Consider the following 18,885-nt stretch of genomic DNA (forward strand, 5'->3'; position numbering starts at 1 on the left):
AAAGAGAATTGATTCAAGCCTTCAGAAAGAATTAGATAGATATTTATGATAGAAGAATTTGCAGGGCTATGGAGAAAGAGGTGGAATGGGACTGAATGGATTTCTTTACCTTCATGAAGACAACACAGCCCGATAATCTCCAGGGTTGGGTCAGGCGCTCTTCCTGACATTGGAAAATTGGTGTGGCAGCTGATGGCTTCTGTCAGACACTGTGAACCATGAGCAGCAGCTGAAATGTGCAATGAGAGACACTTCAAAGAGTTATAGATTATAGATTCTACTGAGATCAGCTTAACCCTCTTCAAAATTCATATACAGATCTTGTACCCTTGGTGTGTTAGGCAGATATATCACATGTAAGAAGAAAGTTCAGAGAATCCACTTTAACATTAATTGGAAGGACCAATATGGGCAATATTGAGTAAAGTTCCAACTACATTTTCTCTTCAAATATGTGGAGCGTAGATGCAGCATGGACCCAGAAGGTACAAATTAAAGATGCCAAAATAGGTACAAAGCCCTTTCCCCTTCTCTCTTTTTCCATTCTCAATTATGGTTCCTCGCTCAAGCCTTCCTGTTTGAAAGGGAAACCCTCTCCTCAACTGCCCATCACCTCCCTCCTCCTTTCCTCTCTTCCACAGTCTACTGTCCTCTCCGATCAGATTCCCTCTTCAGCCCTCTACCTTTTCCATCTAACTCCTCGCAGTGTCTCACTTCGCTCTCCCCTCCCCCATTCGCAAACTTTCCCCTCACTTGGTCTCACATATCACCCAGCAGCTTGTGCTCCCTTCCACTTCCCCCCTTCTCATTCCGGCTTCTGCTCCCTTCCTTTCCAGTCCTGATGAAGGATCTCAGCTCAAAACATCGACTGTTTGTTCCCCTCCATAGATGCTGCCGGACCTCCCGCATTCTGAGTGTGTTGCTCAAACTAAAGTCCACTCTAAGTTGTGCTATGAAAAATGCAAAGGTTCATGAAAGCATGGGGTGAATAATGGCAGAAATTTATAGAGTCAATAGATATAAATTCCGATAATCTTCACCGAAGAATATTAGCAAAGGTACAGAAAAACAATCCACATAAATTCCATCTGCACGTAGGTGAGATAGAAGATTGCTTTAAATACAAATTAGTCTATGCAAATGTTGTATTCAAGGCTGACTGGTTTTGACAGGAGACCTACAACTCTTGCAGTGTTTGTTTAGAATAGTCCAATGGGAATCTCAGCAAAGTCCCTCCAAGTCAGAGTCACTGATGTGTGTTGTTCTACTCTCTCCTTGAAAGTGGGACCTTTGGAGGAAGCACCGTGCAGATCCAGTGGAAATTCTCCAGTCCCATTCACAGTGGCAATGATTCAGATTTCCCCCTCAGTTTCTTCCTTGGACACTGCTCATCAGCATTGTTTAGTATAAAACAATGACTGTCTCATTAAAAAATCTTTGTGTCTCAGCAGCGATTTATCAGTGGAGACAGCTATCGATGCTGGAATTCACCCCTGCGTTCAGTGGGTCAGCATGGTTTCAGCTCAAATCAGGAAGAGGATATTCGATGAGCAAATTCCTCAGACATGGTACAAAACTCGTGATCCAATGGGCAGCAGTGATCCTACTCTCCTCCCTGCTCCGAGACCCGGGCTTTCACCAGCAGGAGCCTCATGACTCTGAACAAGGGTTGCCAATGTTCAAGTCAACGTTGGTGCTCCTGCGATGAGACTCCCAAAGCTCATCACAGGGAGAGACTATATTACCAGGGAGACAGAGTTAAAGGGTGTTCGAGGACTTATCCTCCTGTCTTAGTGCCACAATCATGCGTAATTAATTTCCTTCAATGCTTCCTTTTAATTCTTCTCATGAGTCTAGGATCCTTAACGTTTCTGGGAAGTTTTGTACTTTCCCAGTAGCTCTGTAAATTATATTCTCTCATGTTTCAAAGAACATTTATTATCAAGGAATGTATAAACCATACAACCTTGAGATTTGTTTGATTACAGGCAATGAAAAGCAAGAAACCCAAAAGAACACAATAAAAAAATAAAATAAAGACCAATACTCAATGCGCAGAGAAAGGGAAAAAAATCACAAATGACGAAGGGTAGAAGCAAGCAACAATATTCTGAACCAAAATGAATCCGTAGATCTGAACCCTGGAGCAGCCCGGAGTAGGCCCAAAGCCTCGGTATCAGGCACAGAGCACAGCAGCCAGGGCAGTCCTCATAGCCTCAGCGCCATGGAGAAAGGAGTGAACATTGTGGGAGAACGAGTGAAATCGGCTTTTACCTCCGATCCTGACACCATCATTGCAATCTATCTGGTCTGCCATTTAAATTGTCCAAACAGCATTTCGTACCTCACACTAGGACCTGGGCAGTGTGACAGCGAAAGGCTCCAGGCCTAGACCACACCACCCAGATTTCGCCACCCAACTGAAGCTGCTGTCGATTTCCCTAAATCGGCTCAGCACCCGGAGTCATCCAACCTCGCACCCAGGCGAGTTGTATGGGTATCGAAACTCCTCTGCCTCAACTTTTCCACTCTAAATCTGCCTGTCCAATTGCCTTTTGAAGCCACTTTTTCATCTATACAGTGAATTCCAAATCAAAACTAATTTCTGCATAAACTTTATCTTTATATCACCCTGGTTTATCTTGCTGACGTTTTAATTCTCTCTGTCCTGTCGTTAAATTACAGTAACAGGCTGATGCTGAAATGTTAACTCTGTTTCTCACTAAGAATCTCCAGCATTTTCTGAGCTGCTGAGTTCCTCCAGTATTCTATGTGTGTTGCTCTGTATTTCACGTATCTGCAGAATCTCTTGTGCCTCAGGATTGAGGGTGACTTGTTTCTCCTCCTGTTGTCTGGCTGATGAGGTCAATCATGGGAGATGTGGTCTCTTCCACAGATGGAGCAGACCAAACCCGCAGGACAATCTGTGACAAAGAGCTCTCCTCTGCAATCTTTACTGGGCTCTTTCAGAAGTAATGACATAGAAATTAATGACTATGGATTTGTACTGGATCTCCATGAACCTTTTCCACTTCTGTAGGCATTAACGGAAGTCCACGAGCATCATAATTAATTCAGCAAACTCTGTGTCTTTCATTATTCCATTGCAGGTTTTCCTTTCCATTTGTGATATGGAACTCCCTCTTTTACCAGTAAATGAAAATTAGGAAAAATAAATTGCGGGAGTTGGAAGCGTTCTGATGAAGTGTCTTAATCTGAAACCTTTAGATAGCTGTTACTCTTGCGACAGACGCTGCCTGCTGACCTTTCCTCTGTCAATAGATGGCAGCAGCGGGCACGGCGCGGTCTCGTCACACTGCCATTCCCCGCCAGGGGGCGGCTTTGAGCCGAGTTTATCGCAGTGAGGCCGCTTCCGCCAGGGGGTGGCCTCGAGCCGGGCCGGTTGCCATGCCTGCGTTCGCCGCCAGGGGGCAGCCGCTGTCCAAAGTTGGCGGCGGACGGCGGAAGACGATGGCGACGCCGAAGCTGATGAAGGTGTTTGTGACCCGTCGAATCCCGGAGGCCGGATTGAAGATATTGACCGAGTCCGGAATGTGAGTTCTTAGTGATGGCGGAAGTCCGCCGTGGTTCTGAGGAAAAATAAAGTTTAAAGCGGAATGTATGCGCGGGAGTGGGGATGACCTCGGCAGGAGAATAAAGCTCCGTCTTGGCGTGAGGAGACCTTGTCCGAGCCGAGTGCGGGCGTTCTCCGGACGCCGAGTGTGGCGGCTTCAGTGAGACCCCTCTCTCACCCCGTCTCTCCCCCTCACCCCCTCACCCTCCCTCACCCCCTCTCACCCCCCCTTACCCCCTCACCCTCCCTCACCCCCTCTCACCCCCCCCTTACCCCCTCACCCTCCCTCACCCCCTCACCCTCCCTCACCCCCTCTCACCCCCCCTTACCCCCTCACCCGTCTCTCCCCCCCACCCCCTCTCTCACCCCCCCTTACCCCCTCACCCCCCACCCTCCCTCACCCCCCCTTACCCCCTCACCCTCCCTCACCCCCTCTCACCCCCCTCCCCCCCTCTCACCCCCCTACCCCCTCACCCCCTCTCACCCCCCTTACCCCCTCTCACCCCCCTTACCCCCTCACCCCTCTCACCCCCTCTCACCTCCTTCACCCCCTCTCACCCCCCCTTACCCCCTCACCCTCCCTCACCCCCTCTCACCCCCCTCACCCCCCTTACCCCCTCACCCCTCTCTCACCCCCCTTACCCCCTCACCCTCCCTCACCCCCTCTCATCCCCCTCACCCCCCTTACCCCCTCACCCTCCCTCACCCTCTCTCCCCCCTCACCCCCCCTCACCCCCTCTCACCCCCTTACCCCCTCACCCCTCTCTCACCCCCTCTCACCCCCTTACCCCCTCACCCCCCACCCCCTCTCACCCCCCTCACCCTCCCTTACCCTCTCTCCCCCTCACCCTCTCTCCCCCTCACCCCCCCTCACCCTCTCACCCCCTCACCCCCTCTCTCACCCCCTCACCCCCTCTCACCCCATCAACCAGTGGGTCCTGCTGGAGAATAACACGTTGGGTGCACGCTGCACTGTTGTGGGAGCGGCTCTGTACAAGGTTAACAAATGACAGTCGTCTGTGGCATTTAGAGTGTCTTCTAAACAAGTCTGTCAAAGCGTACACTGTTTTCTAAACGGAGAGAAAATTCAAAAGGGATATTGTATGTGGTCTTTGTGTCAGATTCCCTCAAGGTTAACTTGCAGGTTGAGTCGATGGTGAGGAAGGCAAATGCAATTTTAGCATTCATTTCGAGTGGACGAGAATACAAAAGCTGAGTTATTATAAGGTATCGGTCAGACCGCATTTGGAGTTTTGTGGGCAATTTTGGGCCCCTTATCTTAGAAAGGATGTGTTGACAGTGGAGCGTGTTCATGAAAATGATTCTGGAATTGGAAGGCTTGAAGAGCTCTAGGCAGCACTCACTAAAAGTCAGAAGAATGAATGGGGTTGGGGGCAGAGCTTGCTGAAACTTATCGTTTGTTGAAAGGCCTTGATAGAGTGGATGTGGAGAGGATGTTTCCTGTGCTGCCGAAGTGTAAGACCAGAGGGAACAGCCTGAGAATAGAAGTCCGTCCATTTAGAATGGAGATGAGGAACAACTTTAGCTGAAAAGTGGCGAATCTGTGGAATTCGTTGCCACAGGCAGCTGTGGAGGCCAAATTGCTGGGTATTTTCAAGGCAGAGGTTTGTGATCAGTCAGAGCATGAAGGGTTACTGATTGCGGGGCGTGGAGAGACAGGACATTGGGGCTGAGAGGGAAATGGACCAGCCATAATGAAATGGCAGGGCAGTAGTAATGCTCCTATATGTTATGGTCTAGTATAGCAGGATATAGATTGATGAGAAATGACAGATTGAATTTAATCCAGGCGAGTGGGAGGTGTATAGCCAGCTGGTGGTATAGTGGCATCAGCCCCAGACTTCGAGGTGAGCGGGTGAATCCAGCTTTCTATCCGTGCTGGGTTGTGCATAACTTGGTCTCGTAAGAAACAGACCAAATTAATGAAACGGCAGGGTTGCTGTCTGATGCTCCACAAGGCGGAAGGGGAATTACAACAAGTAAGTGGGAGGTGTAGCAGTTTGGGAGGTCATATAAAGCTGAGGGATCATGAGGTGCAATTCCATCGCTCCCAGAAGTGGTAAGGAACATGCACAGCCTGTTTGTCTCCACTGGTCAGGGCCTTCAGTAGTTGAGAAGTTCAGCAGTTAGGCCACATTTGGAGTGTTGTTCTAGTTGCCAACTTATGGGCAGGAGGTGCAGGGTTTGGGGAGAATCACCAGGATGTTGCCTGGATTAGAGAGTGTGTGCTATAAGGAATGGGTGAACAAATTCATCTGTTTTACTGGAGTGTTAAAGGCCAAGGGCCAACCTGACAGAAAGGTCTAAAATAGTAGATAGAAGAGGCAAACATAGGGCAGACAGAGTTTATTTCTTGGGATAGACAGTGTCAAATACTAGGGAGCATAGCGTTAAGGTGAGGGGGCAATGTTTGAAGAGGCAAGTTTTTTTTAAACACAGTAGCAGGGAGGAACGATCTGCCTGGGAAGATGCAGATACAATCACAGTGTTTAGGAGGCATCTAGACAGACACATGGACAGGCAGAGTGTGGAGGAGCACACATGGTGTGCAGGCAGATGGGGTTAGTTCAGATTGCCGCAGACATGCCTTTCTTGACTGGCCTTTTCCTGCACTGGTGTATGTACATAGAGAGTGAGGCTCTCATGTGAACAACGAACTGCAGTCTAACTCCTTTTGGAAATAGTACACAGCTATTAAGAGACAGATGTGACCTTGTTGATTTCCCTTAAGCAAACCATGCTGATTTTGTACTACCTGTGTATTTGTTTGCGTTGGATAAGAATTTTAATGTTCCCTTTCAATGAAAATTATTTCTGTGGTTACAATCAACGTTTGGTTTCTCTTTCAGATTTACAGCATTCCCATTTCCTGACTTGTCAATTTCCAGTCTTAATCCAATTTACATTTTAAGTAGCATCTTGGAATAAAAACGGAGTGAATTAAGATTTTCTCCGTTCAGACTCTCCTTGATTGACCACAGTGATGTGCGAACATTCCTGCCATTTGCTCTCTCCGGTGCACTTTGCCCTGCAATACCTGAAGCACGGTCATCATTTTTATCAATCTTTTTCTTGTTTCTTGATCTTCATTCCATCATGTTTCAAAATGTTAGTTTAAGACTTTCAGTAAATTGGAAAATGAAAAAAGAATATTGTAAATCTGTAACTTTAAAAAATCCTGAATATACATGGGAGGTCAGAAAGCATCTGAGCAGATTGAGTAAAACATTTACTCCTGATATCTCCTCTGTATCTGCTTCTAAGCACCTTAAAACTATGCCCTTTCATGTTAGCCATTTCAGCCCTGGGAAAAAGCCTCTGACTATCCACACGATCAATGCCTCTCATTATCTTGTACACCTCTATCAAGTCACCTCTCATCCTTCATCACTCCAAGGAGAAAAGGCCAAGTTCACTCAACCTATCCTCATAAGGCATGTTCCCCAATCCAGGCAACATCCTTGTAAATCTCCTCTGCACCCTTTCTATGGCTTCCACATCCTTCCTGTAGTGAGGCGACCAGAACTGAGCACAGTACTCTAAGTGGGGTCTGACCAGGGTCCTATATAGCTGCAACATTACCTCTCAGCTCCTAAACTCAATCCCACGATTGATGAAGGCCAATAGACAGTACGCTTTCTTAACCACAGAGTCAACCTGGGCAGCAACCTTGAGTGTCCTATGGACTCAGACCCCAAGACCCCTCTGATCCTCCACACGCCAAGAGTCTTACCATTGGTACCCGTGTCAAGTCCCATGTCAAAAACCTTGGTGTGATATTTGATTCCACCTTTAAGTCTGACAAGCAAGTTAATGCAGTAGTTTGACAAGCAAGTTATTGCCAGTTTTTTCCAGCTTCGTACTGTTGCCAAGATCAAGTTGTTTCTGTCTTTCAAAGATCTCGAGAAAGTCATCCACACCCTTATATCCTCCCGCTTGGACTACTCCAACTCCCTGTATACTGGGATTAGTCAGTCGTCCCTGTCCCATCTGTAGCTGGTCCAGAACGCCGCAGCCAGGCTCCCGACAGGTGCCCAGAAGAGGGACCATATTACTCCTATCCTGGCCTCCCTCCATTGGCTGCCAGCATGGTTTAGAATTGATTTTAAGGTTTTTCTGTTGGTTTATAAAGCCCCCTCCTATATCGCAGACCTTCTAACCCCTTATTCTACTTCCAGGTCCCTCAGATCGGCTGACTTGGGGCTCCTGGCTGTCCCGCGATCTAAACTTAAGCTCAGGGGTGACCACACGTTTGCAGTTGTAGCCCCTAGACTGTGGAACAGCATTCCCCTCCCTATCAGATCTACCCCCTCCATTGACTCTTTTAAGTCCAGGCTAAAAACTTACCTTTATTCACTAGCGTTTGAATCTTCCTGAAGTCGCTGATTTTTGGCTTGTGCCTAGTGTTACGTACCCCGTAACTGGGTTGCCAAACCAGCAGAAATGGATCACTCAGTTGGAGTCTGGATTACTAGAACTAAGAAAGTTTTATTAAAGAAACAAGCAACACAGTAATCGAACGGATAATAAATGCAACAGTTCAGCAATGATAAACACACGTGCACAGAATTAAGATAACAGGATCAATCAAGCTCTATCGTTGTCTAGGGGTAAATGACCAATTTCAAAGTGACACAAAGTTCAGTCCAATTTAGTTCAGTTCGCAGTAATCGTTGCCATGGCGATGGACAATGTGGGGGGAGAGAGAGAGAGAACGGGAACGAATGATCATTCAGAACGGCTTCCACACACAGACCGGCGATATTGCTCACAAGCAGCTTCCGGGCGGGTCCTTTGTGATGTCACCTGAGGTCACCGACTGTGACCCCTCCTCCAGATGTGGTCGATCCTCTGCAGTGAACCCGGCACCCAAGCGAGGGTGGACACACACCGGGTTCCCGCTGATCGTACCTTTCCACCCTGTGCGTTTAAGGTCCGGTTCTTCCCACCGACTTGTGAGAGGCGCACCGCTTCCAGGGTCTCGTTACCTCGGGGGTCGTGTGTGTCCTGCCTTAGCGAACCTGTCCCTTTTTATCCCCCTGCTGGGGTATCGCCTGTCCATCACTTCAAACAGTTCAGGGTTCAAAGGGGGAGCCACTCTTGACAATACCCAGACTGATGGCTCCTTCATTAACACCTCCAAATGCTGCTTCATTGTTCCTTATCTCTCCCTCCCCTGAGGGCAGGTGGCAGACCAACTGCTGATGCTACTGGTGCTAGCCCAGGCCACCAAACATCTTAATTTATGTGTATTCTCGTCACACTAGGCTCATGTGTTGTTTATTTTGTGCCTATAAGCAGTGTGCCTTGTTGTTTATATCTGTGTTTCTAGAATTTGTGATTTTAGCTGCCTGTTATGGTTTGTACAGCACTTTGGTCAACATGGGTTGTTTTTAAATGTGCTTTATGAATAAATTTGACTTGACTATATTCTGTCATCATATTTGACCTACCAGAATGAACCACCTCGCATTTACATCACAGTTACAGTAACCTTACAGCAATCTCAAACAAGACAGATTCTGCAGATGCTGGAAATCTGAAAAATACACACAAAATGCTGGAGGAACTCAGCAGGCCAGGCAGCATGTCTGGGGAGAAAGGTACAGTCAAGTGGTGATAGACGGGCAAAGAGATAAGGTGTGTGAGAGGGAAAAGAGGGGGGGGGTGAAGGGAGGGGTGGGGGACATTACCAGAATTTTGAGAAATCGATGTTCATGCCATCAGGTTGGGGGCTACCCAGACAGAATATAAGGTATTGTTCCTCCAACCTGAGTGTGTCCTCATTATGCTGTGGACTGACATGTCAGAATGGGAATTGGAAGTAGAATTGAAATGGGTGGCCACTGGGAGATTCCGCTTGTTCTGGTGGATGGAGCGTAGATTCCCGGCAAAACGGTCTCCCGATCTATGTCGGGTCTCACCAATATGATCAGCCATGATCATACTGAATGGCAGTGCAGGCTCAAAGGGCCGAATGGCCTACTCCTGCATCTATTTTCTATGTTTCTATGATATACAGGAGGCCACACCAGGAGCACCGGACATAGTATATGACCACAATAGACTCACAGATGAAGTGTTGTCTCACTTGGAAGGATTGCGGCCCTGTGAGGGAGGGAGGGAGGAGGTATAGCAGTTGTTCCGCTTTCAAGCATAAGTGCCAGGAGGGAGATCAGTGGGGAGGGACAGAGGGACAAATGGACAAGGGAGTCACATAGGGAGTAACCACTGCGGAAAGCAGAAAGTGAGGGGGAGGGAAGATGTGGTTGGTGGTGGGATCCCATTTGGGGTGGATATTAATCCCTTTAGATTTTGTCTACCTTCCCATCAACTCCCCCAAAGTGCTACCTGTTCACCTACATGCTGGGAGCAATTTAGTGTGATCAGTTCACCACCAATTCCACATGTCCTTGGAATGTGGGAGGAAAGCAGCCAAGTTTCAGATCCACGAAAGGCTGGCCATTGATTCTGTTCTCCTTTCCACAGATGCACCCCAACTTGCTAGGTATATGCAGCATTTTCTGCTCTTATTTAAGGTTATAATAAAGTAACGTTTTTCATTCTTAAATCACTGGTTTGATGAATAAACTGAAAACTTTGTAAAAGTGTTTACATTAAAGCTTAGCTGTTCCACTTATTTAAGCAATTTGGTTGATCATTTAGCCTGACTAGGCAGTGCCAATCCTCTGAAGGAGCTGTCAGTGTCTCTCTTGTTCCTCTGCTCTGGCGATGTCCTTCTTCAAACATTTATCAAATTTCTGTTTTATGGGTTGGCATTCCATGTCCTAATAATCCTCTGTATCCAAAATAAATTGGAGAATCATCTACCTTAATCTTGTTGGGGTAGTTTTACTTTTTTGTGAAATATTTGCTTGACTCATTGAAACAGCTCTTTAGGAGATTGCTAAATTAGATAATGTAAACTTTTTTCTAATAATCAAGACAACACAATGAGATATTGGGACACCACCACCAAGAGCTGGCACATGAGTTGTGTTTCACTAGCACACCAGTCAGGGGTAGGTGCTGAGTCAGACTATGCCAGCTGATGATCGACTGTCAGCCCCATGCAGCTCAGGACACCTTGGACGTGGTGTGTGGGTGACTCAGTGCAGCAGAGGAGACTGGCTAAAGGCCAGGTGTCGCTGTGCTCACTGACCAGCTCAGGAAAGGGTCCGGATACACTTTCTACCTCCAGTTGTCTGTCAGAGGTATAGTGATTCCTTCCTCAGAACTGAGCCGCTGTTCCCGTTGACAAAATTACTCCTTTATTTAAGTTATCTTTTTGTTAATTGTTTAATGTGTTTTAATGAAATTGATCATTAAACATTTTTGTTAACTTTTATATTATTAACTTAAGACTTGGTTTACCAAAGATGTTTAAAAATCCCTCACAAGCTGAGCTGTCAAAATTCATCATGCTGAGTTTGTCCTGCAGCTCCATCCCTGTCCTGTGTCGGCAGAAGCCTGTCAGGAATGAGGGATCAATTGTTCAGCCCTTTGCATCATGAGAAAAGGCAGATGTAGGCTGTATGATTCAGTTTGATAGACCAATCCCTTATCTCCTGTGGTCTTTTAAGCAGCAATTGAGGTGTCCTGAAGAGATATGATGTTACTTTATGTACGTTATGTGACATCATCACCTCTGATGCTGGGCGTAAATAGAATTCTCCACTGGCAAAAACAGTGTTATAGTGTTAGACTAAGATCTCATCTGCCAGTTAATATGAGATTCAATGTGCAGTTTTTGGGAACAGCATTTTGAGTGTTCCCTTAAGAAAGGGATGTGGCCTTTTGACTGTCTACCTCTGCTGTGTTTCAGCTGCAACATTCAGCAATGGGACTCAGACGAGCCTATTCCCAGGGACAAGCTGCTGAAGGGAGTTGTGGGTGTTCATGGCCTCTACTGTATGTTGACGGACAAGATCGACAGCGATATTTTGCAAGCGGCAGGTATACCACTGCAGTTGTGTCGCAGAGTGGAACTTGGGGTTTGCACAGGAGAGTAATGTTATGTTTTGTAACTCCAAACCATAAAACTAATGGAAAGAAAAACATGGAAGTTGGGGTGTGTACGGTTAATTTCAGATTATTTTCAGTGAGGTGCGCAAATACAACAAGGTGGCGTAATGACATGTTGCCATTTACATATTATCCTAAATGAATTATGTAAACAACAAATAATGCTTAATCAAACAATATATTTACAATATTTCTGAAATATTAAATGCACAACACTTCCCTGCTTAGCTATAAAACCAACTTAATATAGAATGCATCTCATTTCAAATATATACTAAATTTTAAATTGTCCCATTCAGGCCTAAAGATTTAATTGCTGTGGAGGATTTCATTACTCCTGCGTGATGAGGTCCTTCCTGATGGGGTTTTAGGGTCACTCTGCGTGACAGGTGAGGCTTGTGGCTGTGAAATAATCTCAGGTTCTGGGCCTCCTCCATGGTGATTGTAGGACTTGACTCTGGGACTTCAGGAAGTGGTTCTGACAGTTCTAGACACCTTTCTTCTCTAACAAGTGACTCTGCTCTCCTCCGCTGATCAATGTGTTGTCTCCAGATGACAACAGGTGTAAGATGTAAGATCCTTAATCTTTCCTAGTATCCACTTTTGATCACCCCTCACCAGAACTGCTTGTCCAGGAGTGAAACATTGAACCTCCTTGTGTGAGGAGCCCTCAATTTGTCTCAGGTGTTGGTCCTGCATAGTCCTTCTGGAATTGGGTTTGAGGAGATCAAGCATGAGTACAAGGGACAACCCAGGAACGGTGTAGCTGTTCAGTAGTTGGTTGTGGAATGTGCTGCATTGCAAAATGCAGGGAGGAAATTGGTGAGCTTCTGGTTCAGTGTCAGTGTCGTGTGTTCTGCTGACGTTGCATGCAGTGTGTTTAGACGTTGGACAAAACTTTCCAACAAGCCATTTGTAGCTGGGTGGTACGGTGCAGATGTCATATGTCTGATTCCATTCATTTTCAGAAATAACTGAAACTGTTCCATAACAAACTGGTCCATTGTCACTGACTAACTGTTCTGAAACACCAGTCCTTGAGAAGAGGCTTCTCAACACATCAACAGTGAGTGAGGCTGCAGTGGAGGCTATTGGGAACACTTCTGGCCACTTTGTAACTGCATCCACTACTACCAAGAAATTTGTGCCTATGAATGGTCTGGCAAAACCCACATGAATCCTTTGCCAGGGCAATGCAAGGCATTCTCGGGGATGGAGAGGCACTGTTCTTGGCGTTTTCTGGACGTATTGGCATCCTGAACAGTGCATGGCGAGCTGCCCAATCTGCTGACACATCCCAGGCCACCAGACAGAGCTTCGAGCCAACACACTCATTTTAACCTCACCTGGATAACCGGCATATAGCCTCTCCAACACTTCCGCTCTCAGCTGGGATGGTACAACAACTCTCAGTCCCCATGTAAGGCAACCCCTGTCAAGGGCAAGTTCATCACAGCGCTGGTACAAATGGGGGAGCTGGGATTTCCACTGCACACTCCGGCCATTTTGTGTGGCCATGTAGACCTGAGACAGTGTGGGGTCTTTTCTGATTTCCCTTGTATCATCTCTGCTGTAATAGCTAAATTGATTTGCATTAGGGAGAATATGTCTGGAGGAGTGTCCTCCTTTGTAATTTGTAATTTTTTTTTGTTGTTTCCTTTTCCAATGATAACTGAACAGCCCTTCCATATTTCCATGATCAGCTGTCCTCTCAAATTCTATCTTGTAGCTTTCTCTTCCGAGAAACAGGGTCCGTCTCTGCATTTGTGCTGCTTCTGTGGATTGAAAATGGACACGAGTGGTTGATGATCAGTACAAGTACTGGTTGAAACATTTTATACCCCAGACCAGATTCGAGGCCTCTGTGCATAAATTTTCTCTGTGGCAGTAAGGGAACGTGATACAAAGGCTGTGGAAGGTCACTCATACCATGTGACATGACTACACCTATACCATAAGGAGAGGCGTTACAGGCAAGATTCACTGATGATGTGGATCATAATGTGTGGGTACAGTGTCTGACGTCACCATTTCCTTTATCTTTTGGAAAGCCACCTCATACTGCTTTGTCCATTGCTATTTCTTCCCTATCTGTGGTAATGAATTCAAGGGGTGGAGCACAGTAGCCAGGTTTCGCAGGAACCTGTTATGGTAATTGACAAATTCTAAAAAGTACTGCAACTGTGAGATGTCCTTTGGCCTTGGGGATCCACCCCTGCTTAAATTTTCTCAGCACACTTGTGTAAACTTGTGCATCAATCGTGTGACCACAATAAGTGATGCTTGGTTTAAAGAATTCACACTTGTTGCATCGTGCTCTGAACTCACAATCTTCTAATCTTTTTAACACCATCTTGAGATTTTAGGGATGTTCCTTGTCATCCTTGCTGGTAACAATGATGTCATCCAGGTAACACTGAATGCCTGGGCAGCCTTGTAGTACCTGGTCCATAGCTTTCTGCTAGTGTACGGATGCAGATGCCTACTACAAAAATAAGCCTATTCTAACAATAAAGCCCTTTGTGAGAAACTCTTCTTCCATCTCCATCTATAGGTAGGTCTCAGCCAAGTCCACTTGCTCCAGAAAGGTTTGCAAAGATACCCTCTATCCTGGGCAAAGGGTATTGATCCACTTTGAGTACTGGGTTGATGGTGATCGTAAAATCGCCACAGATCCTGATACTCATTCTTCTTGGCTACTGGGACCACTGGTGTTGTCCATGAGCTTCAGTTAACCTTGGAAAGATTTCCCCTTCAGATCTAGCTCACTGGCTACTTTATCACAGATGGTATCAGTAACCAGACAGTTTTGTAAAACTTGGGAGTGGCATTTTCATTTGGCAGTATGCTGTATTACCTTTGATATGTTTGAGATTTCCAGTGTCTTCCATGAACACTGTTGTGGCATCATCTGGTACCTCTCTTTATTCGCTTCCATTTTATCTACTACAAGGGATGTGTTATGCAAATGGTGGATGGATTTCCAATCAAGTTGTAGTTGTCTCAGCTAATCACACCACCATAATGCTGCCCCTCCTGTTGTGACTTGTTGGCTGTTGTATTTCACAGTTATGAATTTCATTCCCACAGAAGTTATCTTTTCTCCAGTATAAGTTCTTAGTTGGATATCTGCTTCAGTATCTTTGAAATGCCGTTCAAACTCATTTTGTGGAACTGAGCCAGAGTCCAATTCCATTTTATTTAATTTGCTGTTCACTTCTGATGTAAGCCATATTGTTAGTTTTCTCATTGTAAATCTCAAGGCTACTCAGTCCTGTGTCACTCTCATCATTATCAGGTTTTCATCAACAGCGTGCAGATTAGTGCTCTTTTTGAAACTACAACTTAACTTTTTTGCTTTTTCTCTTTCTTGTGCTCTCCATTTATTTTTGTCTGCCTAACACACTCTTTGTATGTGTGCTATGTTGTAACATTTCCTGCAAATTCACCCTTAAACCTGCATTGATCTGGTGTATGTGAGCTCCTGCTACAACAGTAACAATTTATCTGGCCAGGCCGGTTTCTGTTTCAACACTGCAAATTTTGTTCTTGCTCACTTTCTTTCCTGACTGCAATTCAATTGTGTCTCTGGCTGTGGTTTCCATTGATACAGCAATTTCAGCTGGCTCTTTTAAATGTGAATTGTGCTTCAGTTAGGAGCAATTGTTGACTGCTTTATTTGTGAGATTCCACAAACTAAGTGATCTCTCAGTGCATCATTAAACCCTCACTGGTCTGACAGTCTCTTCAATTCAGCAACATAAGTTGAAATGGACTCCCCTTCCTTTTGGTTCCACTTACGAAACCTAAAACATTCTGCCATTAACAATGGTTTTGGCTCTAAGTGTTCCTCATTAGTTTCATGATATCAGCAAAGCTCATTTCAGCTGGTTTGGATGGAGCAGTTCTAAGCTGAATGTTCTTGCATCAATGGCACTCAGCACTCCTTTTGCTTTAAAATACTGCTCAACTCATTCATATTCCTGTTATCTCTTGTGGAATCAAACATGTTTATCTTTCTGATATAGTAATTTCTGCTTCTTTAAGTTTATTATTGTTATCACCCAGTACTTACTGTTGTAACTCCAAAACATAAAACTAATTGAAAGAAAACATGGAGTTGCGAGGTGTGTGCTTAGTTTCCTTCTAATTTTAGTGAGATGCGCACACATCACATGGTGGAATGACATTTACCGTTCATGTACTTTGTGTCTTAAAGAAGTATTCAGCCCCCACAACTATTTTCATATTTTACTGTCTCATTTTTGAAATTTAAGATATATTGAAGTAGGATTTTTGAGCTAATCCACAAAAGCTTGTGCATCATGTCAAATCAAAAGAAAGATTCCAGAAACTGTCAACAACTTACTAAAAATTGAAAATCAAAATTGTTCATCCCCTTTGTAATTACTATGCTAACTTTCCTCAGGTGAAATACTGTATATTACTGTACTAAGTCATCCAATTTGTTCATGTAGAAAATTGAAGGATCACCTGAATAAATATCCCCTCTCTGTAAGGTCCAACAGACCAAAATGAAGACAAAAATGTGTTCAAGATAGTCAGGGAAATGATAACAGAGCAGCACAGGTCTGGGGAAACGGTACAAGACCATCTCAAAGACACAGAACATATCATGGAGCTCAGTGCAGTCGATTGTGAAAAAGTGTGCAACTACAGCCACACTGCCTCGGTCAGGCAGCCCCTGGAAACTTAGTTGCCAGAGAAAAAGGCACTTGTAAGGGTGACGCCAACAGTCACTCTGCGTGAGCTGCAGAAATCAGTGGCTGCAACTGGCAATAACGTTCATAGCTTCACAATCTGTAAGAGCTTGCACAAAAAGGGTATTTATGGAAAAGTGGCAAGGAAGAAGCCCTGGCTAAAAAAAAACATACCCTTTTCTGTAAAGACTTTGCAATGCATCACTTAGAGGATACTGTAGAGATATGGAAGAAGGTCTTGTGGATGGAGAGATAAAGTGGAACTTCTTGGCCTCAACACTAAACAGTACATGTGGTGTAAATCTAATACAATCAGTCAAGTAACTTTGTCCCTACTATAAAGTATGGTGGAGGGAGCATCACGCTTTGGGGATGCCTTTTAGCAGCAGAAGCTGGAAATCTGCTCAGGACTGATGGGAAGACAAATGCTGCTAAATACAGAGAGATCCTGGATAAAAAACCTGCTAGCCTCTGCCAGAAAACTTCAAACTGGGGAGGAGGTACATCTCTCGGTGGGAGAGCATTTTGGAGACAGTGATCACAATTCTATCTCCTTTACCATAACATTGGAGAGGGATAGGAACAGACAAGTTAGGAAAGCGTTCAATTGGAGTAAGGGGAAATATGAGGCTATCAGGCAGGAACTTGGAAGCATAATTTGAGAACAGATGTTCTCAGGGAAATGTACGGAATAAATGTGGCAAATGTTCAGGGGATATTTGAGTGGTGTTCTGCATCGGTACGTTCCAATGACACAGGGAAAGGATGGTAGGGAACAGGAACATGGTGCACAAAGGCTGTTGTAAATCTCGTCAAGAAGAAAAGAAGAGCTTATGTAAGGTACAAAAAAACTAGGTAATGATGGAGATCTAGAAAATTATAAGGCTGGCAGGAAGGAGCTTAAGAAAGAAATTAGGAGAGCCAGAAGGGACCATGAGAAGGCCTTGGCGAACGGGATTAAGGAAAACCCCACGGCATTCTACAAATATGTGAAGAGCAAGAGGATAAGACATGAGAGAATAGGACCTATCAAGTGTGACAATGGAAAAGTGTGTATGGAACCGAAGGAGATAGCAGAGGTACTTGAATACTTTGCTTCAGTATTCTCTGTTGAAAAGGATCTTGGCGATTGTAGGGATGAATTACAGTAGCCTGAAAAGCTTGAGCATGTAGATATTAAGAAAGAGGATGTGCTGGAGTATTAAGTTCGATAAGTCACTGGGACCGGACGAGATACACCTCAGGCTACTGTGGGGGTGGGGGGGTGGGGGAAGATTGCTGAGCTTCTGGCGATGATCTTTGAATCATCAATGGGGACGGGAGAGGTTCCAGAGGATTGGAGGGTTGCAAATGTTGTTCCCTTATTCAAGAAAGGGAGTAAAGATAGCCCAGGAAATTATAGACCAGTGAGTCTTACTTCAGTGGTTAGTAAGCTGATGGAGAAGATCCTGAGGGGCAGGATTTATGAACATTTGGAGAGGCACAATACGATTAGGAATAGTCAGCATGGCTTTGTCAAGGGCAGGTTGTACCTTACGAGCCTGATTGAATTTTTTGAGGATGTAACTAAACACATCGATGAAGGTAGAGCAGTAGATGTAGTGTATATGAATTTCAGCAAGGCATTTGATAAGGTACTCCATGCAAGGCTTATTGAGAAAGTAAGGAGGCATGGGATCCAAGAGGACACATTGCTTTGTGGATCCAGAACTGGCTTGCACACAGAAGGCAAAGAGTGGTTGTAGACGGGTCATATTCTGCATGGAGGTCAATCACCAGTGGAGTGTCTCAGGGATCTGTTCTGGGACCCTTACTCTTCATGATTTTTATAAATTACCTGGATGAAGAAGTGGAGGGATGGGTTAGTAAGTTTGCTGATGACACAAAGGTTGAGGGTGTTGTGGACAGTGTGGAGGGCTGTCAGAGGTTACAGCAGGACATCGAAAGGATGCAAAACTGGGTTGAGAAGTGGCAGATGGAGTTCAACCCGGATAAGTGTGAAGTGGTTCATTTTGGTAGGTCAAATATGATGGCAGAATATCGTATTAATGGTAAGACTCTTGGCAGTGTGGAGGATCAGAGGGATCTTGGGGTCCAAATCCATAGGACACTCAAAGCTGCTGCGCAGGTTGACTCTGTGGTTAAGAAGGCATATGGTGCATTGGCCTTCATCAATCATGGCATTGAGTTTAAGAGCCGAGAGGTAATGTTACGGCTATATAGGCCCCTGGTCAGACCCCACCTGGAGTACTGTGCTCAGTTCTGGTCGCCTCACTACAGGAAGGATGTGGAAACCATAGAAAGGATGCAGAGGAGATTTACAAGGATATTGCCTGAATTGGGGAGCATGCCTTATGAGAATAGGTTGAGTGAACTCAGCCTTTTCTCTTTGGAGTGACAGAGGATGAGAGGTGACCTGATAGAGGTGTATAAGATGATGAGAGGCATTGATCGTGTGGATAGTCAGAGGCTTTTTCCCAGGGCTGAAATGGCTAGCACAAGAGGGCACAGTTTTAAAGTGCTTGGAAGTTATTGGTCAGGGGT

General features: G+C 45.3%; 1 protein-coding gene across 2 annotated transcripts in view; it reads left to right on the forward strand.

The window, feature by feature from the left end:
• Positions 1 to 3,441: 3,441 nt before the first annotated feature.
• The window catches only part of LOC134357457 (glyoxylate reductase/hydroxypyruvate reductase-like), a 31,770-nt gene continuing 16,326 nt past the window's right edge, over positions 3,442 to 18,885 (forward strand). The window contains exons 1-3 of one of the 2 annotated variants that reach the window (XM_063069059.1): positions 3,457 to 3,554; positions 9,052 to 9,198; positions 11,421 to 11,551. In XM_063069059.1, the coding sequence (XP_062925129.1) occupies positions 11,509 to 11,551 (43 nt within the window). In that variant the 5' untranslated portion in view covers positions 3,457 to 3,554; positions 9,052 to 9,198; positions 11,421 to 11,508. Of the gene's footprint in view, positions 3,555 to 9,051; positions 9,199 to 11,420; positions 11,552 to 18,885 lie in introns of both variants that reach the window. The other variant, XM_063069058.1, reaches the window with a different exon arrangement.

Source organism: Mobula hypostoma, chromosome 16 (assembly GCF_963921235.1).
Source record: "Mobula hypostoma chromosome 16, sMobHyp1.1, whole genome shotgun sequence".
Classification (NCBI taxonomy): domain Eukaryota; kingdom Metazoa; phylum Chordata; class Chondrichthyes; order Myliobatiformes; family Myliobatidae; genus Mobula; species Mobula hypostoma.